At 48.5% G+C, this 5,840-nt stretch overlaps 1 protein-coding gene across 1 annotated transcript; it reads left to right on the top strand.

The window, feature by feature from the left end:
- Nucleotides 1-4,134: 4,134 nt before the first annotated feature.
- Nucleotides 4,135-4,488, top strand: LOC308260576 (uncharacterized protein; the record flags this gene model as incomplete). Its single annotated transcript, XM_080691963.1, has 1 exon — nt 4,135-4,488. The coding sequence occupies exon 1, from the start codon at nt 4,141-4,143 to the stop codon at nt 4,486-4,488; it is 348 nt and encodes a 115-aa protein (XP_080548089.1). The 5' UTR covers nt 4,135-4,140.
- Nucleotides 4,489-5,840: the final 1,352 nt, after the last annotated feature.

Here is a 5,840-nt window from a genome sequence, read left to right as displayed (position 1 = left end):
GTAAAGTGATGGCTTGTCATGAAGAGCCTCAGGAAGGTCCTAGGGAGATTCCAGAAGGCTTTGCTATCATGGGTGGTAACAGCCCATGCATTTTGCTAGCCCTGACTGCCTTCCAGTGGAGACAATGAGGAGATGAAATACAGTGATACTGTAGACCCTGCCCCTGGGTAGACCTCTGCGTCTGTGTGTGTGTGTGTGTGTGTGTGTGTGTGTGTGTGTGTATCCATGTGTCACAACAACAAAATAAGTTTTAAAAATTAAAAGAGAAAAATTTGAAACAATAGAAAAAGAGCTCATTGAGTAAATGTGTAGAGGAAAGAATGTTTGTAGAGTTTTGTAGAGTTATCCAACATGCTTTGTGTTTAAGGCCAAAAGACAAGTTAAAAAGTTAAATCTCAAGCGAGTAACCTTACTGAGCGTAATGTTCTCCAGTTTCATCCATTTCTCCCCAAATGAAGTAGTTTTGCTTTTCTTTATGGCTGAGTAAAATTTCATTAGTCAGTCACACAAAGTAAAAAATCGGATGCCCTCCCTGATATGTGGAAGCTGGGGAGAAAAAGGGTCGTAGGAGGAACTCTAGACGAAGAAGGAGAAACCATAGAAGAGCAAATAAGGCGACCTGACTGAGGGGGCAGGAGGGGGAAAGGAGAGATTCCTTAATGCACATGATGGACCTCACAACATAGCAAAGTCCAGCACTGAGCGGAACATGAGCAGGAAGGAGGGGGAGGGAATGGGGAAGGCGTTGGGGAAGGGCTGAATGAGCGATGTGTGCGTGTACGCCTCCACCATCCCATCCCTAATTAGTATGTATGACTGCAAGGCACCAATAAAAAAGAAAAAAACAGTTAAAAACATTAAAAAGCAAAACATAAAAGGAAAAATGTTATAATAGACTGTTAGATTCTAGGGGAGTGTTAAATAAAGACTCATGAACTCAAGAGTAACTCAGCAAGGTGCTTCACTTCTGCCCAGGAGGGCAGGCACCCATCATAAAGTCAGAGCAAACACACAACACAGGCCGTCCACACTTCCCCTTATCCTCTTTTTTTTTTTTTTTTATCGTACTAGGGATGGAACCCAGGGGTATTCTACCTCTGAGCTACACCCCAGCCCTATTTTTATTCTTTATTTTGAAACAGGGTCTCACTGAGTTGCAGAGGGCCTCACTAAGTAGCGAGGTTGGCCGAGAACTGCAATCCTCCTGTCTCAGCCTCCCGAATGCTGGGATTACAAGTGTGGGCCACCATGCCCGGCTTCATTCCCGATTTTTGATAACAGGAGATCAAGAAAGGTAAACGTTTGCTCAATAAAAACTTTCTTACAGAATTGAGTTCAAGTATTGAGCTCACACAGTCAAGACAGGCAGACCAATCTTCGTGAGGTTCTAAATATGCCACCAGCTTACCCCAGAGATCTAAACCGAGTTCATTGTGCCTGTATTGGTTAGAAACTGCATCCTCCAGAGGCCCGGCCTGTACTGTATGACTGTATAGGTAAATTATCTTAAGAATCAGGGAGCTCCATCCAGCTGGACTCAGGTCAGCCAACGCATTGACATCCTGGCTAATCCCTTATAAGTCAGACTTTTGTAACAACCTGAAACAGGAAGAGTCGTAGGCAGCAAAGGGCAGACCTCTGTGGGGTGCAGAGTCTGCACCCTCTATGTCCCTGTGCTCCAAGTATTAGGGTGATGGATCAGAAAACTATTTGTAAACCTAAGAGTTCTATGCAAAGGCCTGCTTCCCCTGTGAACAAAAAAACAAAATAATAACATAAAAACTATGGGCCGGGTGTGATTGCACACCCTTGTAATCCCAGCATTTGAGAGGCTGAGACGGGAGGATCACGGTTTGCAGACAGCCTCAGCTACTTAGTGAGACTCCCTGCAACTTAGTGAGACCCTGTTTCAAAATAAAGAATAAAAAATAGGGCAGGTGTGTAGCTCGGAGGTCAAATGCCCCTGGGTTCCATCCCCAGACCCGCAAAACAACAAAACAAACAAACAAACAAACAAACAAACACCAAAACTATGGGCTGCCACATAAACTTCTAGAAGAAAATAAAATGATGATTAGGATAATAGTGAATATCGTGTTTAGTGTGCAGAAGATGTTCAAGGAACAGTGTGTTGAGCTTCAAGTAGCTGATCTCATCTGATACTGCTAACAAATTCATCAAGTGGAGATTATTAAAATTCCCATTCTACAGTGGAGGAAGAGAGCCTGAGGAGTTTTCTGAAGTTACAGAAATAGTGTCAGAGCTAGAATTCCCACTCAGGACGCCTGGCTCCAAGGCCCACTTCTGATCATCTCCCCAGCTCCAAGTGATCTTTCTCACAGGACATCAATTCTGAAATGTGTGCTTCACCTTTAGCACTTATTAACAAACAGAAACAGGCACACACAAAAGCACTAACTCCCAGGCAAAGTGATGGGCCGCAGATAAAAAGCTTGAGACATCTGTGTTCCTTGGTTCAAACCCAGACGTGGAGCTAAACAATTAACAATGCCAGAAGAATATGGAAAAGTTTGGGGATCGAACTCCAAGAAAGAGACGAGAAGCAGGTACCCCTAAAGATAATCAATCACATGACAGGTGATGGCAAGAATTCACTCACCACCCATTTTCTCTTTTCTTTTTGCTTTTCTTTTTGTGGTACTGGGGATGGAACCCAGGGGCATTCTATCTCTGAGCTACACCCCCAGCCCTATTTTTTATTCTTTATTTTGAAACAGGGTCTCACTGTGTTGTAGAGGGCCTCGATAAGTAGCTGAGGCCGTCCTCGAGCTGTATCCCCTTGTCTCAGCCTCCCAAGTGTGGGGATGACAAGTGCACCCCACCACTCTTGGCCCACCCACCATCCATTTTCTAATCATATTCCAAGCTAGGAGCAGCATCGCTGGCCCTGTGGAGGGAGCAGCTGAAGGCATCACTCATGACCTGTCACAGGACCATGCCGGTGTCAGGGGCGGGACCTTCCTAGGCCCTGTCTCACAGGGTGGGGCAGAGCCCAAGGCCAGGATAAAAGGGCTCAGGACCAGGGCACCTCCATCCACTCACCTCCCGAGGAGCCCACGGACCCTGCGCTGCCTGTGACCAGGTGAGTGTCCACTGAGAACCGCTCAGAGCAGAGCAGGAGGGAGGCGGGCAGCGCTGAGGGGATGGCATGGCCCTGCCATCCATTAGCAAAGGAAGCGCTCTCTGGAGGACTGGGAAGTAGAGGCAGGGAGGGCAGATGGAACTCAAGGGGGGTGTCTCACGACAGGGACTCATGCCCTAGAGAAAGGCCGTTGATTTGCAGCGCTGGGAACTCTAGTCTCAGGCACGTCAACACAGGCCACTTTGCTGAGCTGGAGTTTTTCTCCCTGGGATGTTTGCCTTTGAAAACCAAGCAGTCCTTTCCTGAAGAGCTGCTCTCAGCGATGGGGAGGAACTCGGTGCTCATGGGCTCCCCTGGGCACCGGATGAATGGGTCTGCAGAGCAGACAAGACCTGGCTCCACCTGGCAGGAGCGTTAGAGTCCTTGTCTGCTGAGAATCTGAGAGCGCAGGACGCAGGGGGTCTGGGTGTGAGTCTTAATTAAGTGGCAGTTTTCTCAGTTTTCCCACAAAATTTTTTACCATCCTTTGCAATTTTGAACTTCTAAGTCCCTCTGGGACAAGATTATCTAGGAAATTCTTCCAAGAAGGACTATTTTGTAAAGAAATTATTTGATTGCTAGATTGTTCCTGAGATTTATTTTTCATCATTCATATTTTTATTGCACATATGTGATTTGGGGATTTTTTATTTTTGTGGAATTGCACCCAGGGACATTCTACCTCCAGGCTATACCCATAGCCCAATTTTCTTTTTTATTTATTTTAAAATTTTTAACAGTGTCTTACTAAGTGGCTGAGGCTGGCCTCAAACCTGTAATCCAAGAAGATCAGGTTCCAGAAAGAGGCGAGGAGAGCCTTTGGCCAACATTTAGAGAGAATGGACTTGCAGGAGTACACTGCGGTCCTACCTAGGAAAACACATCAGCGCTTCATCAAAATGGAGGGCCCTGAAATGACCAGGCTGGGCGGGGCGGCCTCTGCATCTGGGTCTGACTGTGTGCGATTCTCCCCAGCTCCTGAAAGACTGCCCACCACCATGTCCTGCCAACAGAGCCAGCAGCAGTGCCAGCCCCCTCCCAAGTGCGCCCCCAAGTGCCCTGCCCCCAAGTGTCCCCCCAAGTGTCCCCAGGCCTCCTCCTGCTGTGGTTCCAGCTCTGGGGGCTGCTGCAGCTCTGGGGGTGGAGGTGGCGGCTGCTGCCTGAGCCACCACAGGCCCCGCAGGTCCCTTCGCCGCAGACACCAGAGCTCAGGCTGCTGCAGCAGCGGTGGTGGAGGCTGCTGTGGGAGCAGCGGTGGCAGCAGCGGCTGCTGTGGGGGCAGTGGTGGTGGTGGTGGATGCTGCGGCAGCAGTGGCGGGGGCCAGCAGTCTGGGGGCTGCTGCTGAGGCGGCTGGGGCCCAGAGGCATGCACTGGCCGGCTCACTCCTCCTGCCTGGCTCGCCTGCCTCACTGAGTGCTGTCTGCGAGGGTGACGTCAAACCTGGAGGAGTCTTCTGCACTAGAGTCCAGGAGCCCACGCGTCGCCCTGAACACCTTCGCTGACCTCGTTCACTACCTGCGGCCCCAGGGCCCTAGAGCACCACTGGCCCGTCCCTCTATAGCTGTTCGCAGACCCAAGGGCACTGTGAGACAATAATAAACCAGACCCCAGCGCACCTTGGCTCCACTGTGGTCATTTGTACTCGGGGCACCGTGACTCTCCTCGTCCATCCCCAGCTCTTGGGTCCCCGCAGGCTTCCCATGTGCGGACCCTCTCCGTGGCGCGTGTGCCCCTAACATCTTCCCAGCGCAGGAGGGGCCCTTGGTGGAGAATCCAATCCAGATCCCCTGCTTACTTGTCTGCATTCCCAGCCCTCCACTGTGTGGCAGTTCTTCAACTGTGTCTTTCACAACCTTGGCCTTTGCTAAGAGCCTTGGGTTTGGTTTGGCTTTGGTACTCACCCTCAGACCCCACCTATTTTCTTTTAGTCCATTTTTTTTTTTTTTGAAACAAGATCGTGCTAATTTGTGAGGGTCTCACTAAGTTGCTAAGGCTGTCCTCAAACCTGCCATTCTCCTGTCCCAGCCTCCCAGGCACTGGGATTAAAGTTGTGCATCATCAAGCCTGGCTAGAGCCTTTGGTTCTGAAGAATGCCCCTCAGCTTGAGTGTTTTATATATATATATACTATATATATATATACACTATTTTATTTTAAAACAAGGTCTAAGTTACTGTGTCCTGGCCTCAATGTGCAATCCTCTTGCCTCAGCCTTCCAAGTATAATATTACAGTAGTGCATCACTAAGCCCAGCTTTACTTACTAATTTGTTTTTTGCTACTATGGATTGAACTCAGGGGCATTCTACCTGTTAGCTATACCCCCAGCCCTATTTTTTTTTTTTTAAGAGTCTTCCTAAGTTGTTGAGGCTGGCTTGGAACCTGTGATACTACTGTCTCAGCCTCTCAAGGACTGGGATTACAGCTGTATACCACCAAACCAAGCTATATTTAGTTTTAATCCATCAAACAAACAAACAAACAAACAAACAAACAAACAGGTGTCTGACAGACCAGACAGCAAGAACACATTGCAGGAACATACTGGTGTATACCTCACAACTGTTGTGATTAATATGGCCTCTAGGTGTCCCCGTGTCTTCCATCAGTCACTAAAGATTCAAAATCCCATAAGGTAACATCCAATATGCCGATTCTCTGCCACATGCCCAGTTCTCTATTCTAGGAGACTAGAAGA

Source organism: Muscardinus avellanarius (assembly GCF_963383645.1).
Source record: "Muscardinus avellanarius genome assembly, chromosome: 3".
Taxonomy (NCBI): Eukaryota; Metazoa; Chordata; class Mammalia; order Rodentia; family Gliridae; genus Muscardinus; species Muscardinus avellanarius.
Note: the sequence above shows the minus strand (reverse complement) of the source record. Positions and strands in the feature narration are given on the sequence as shown.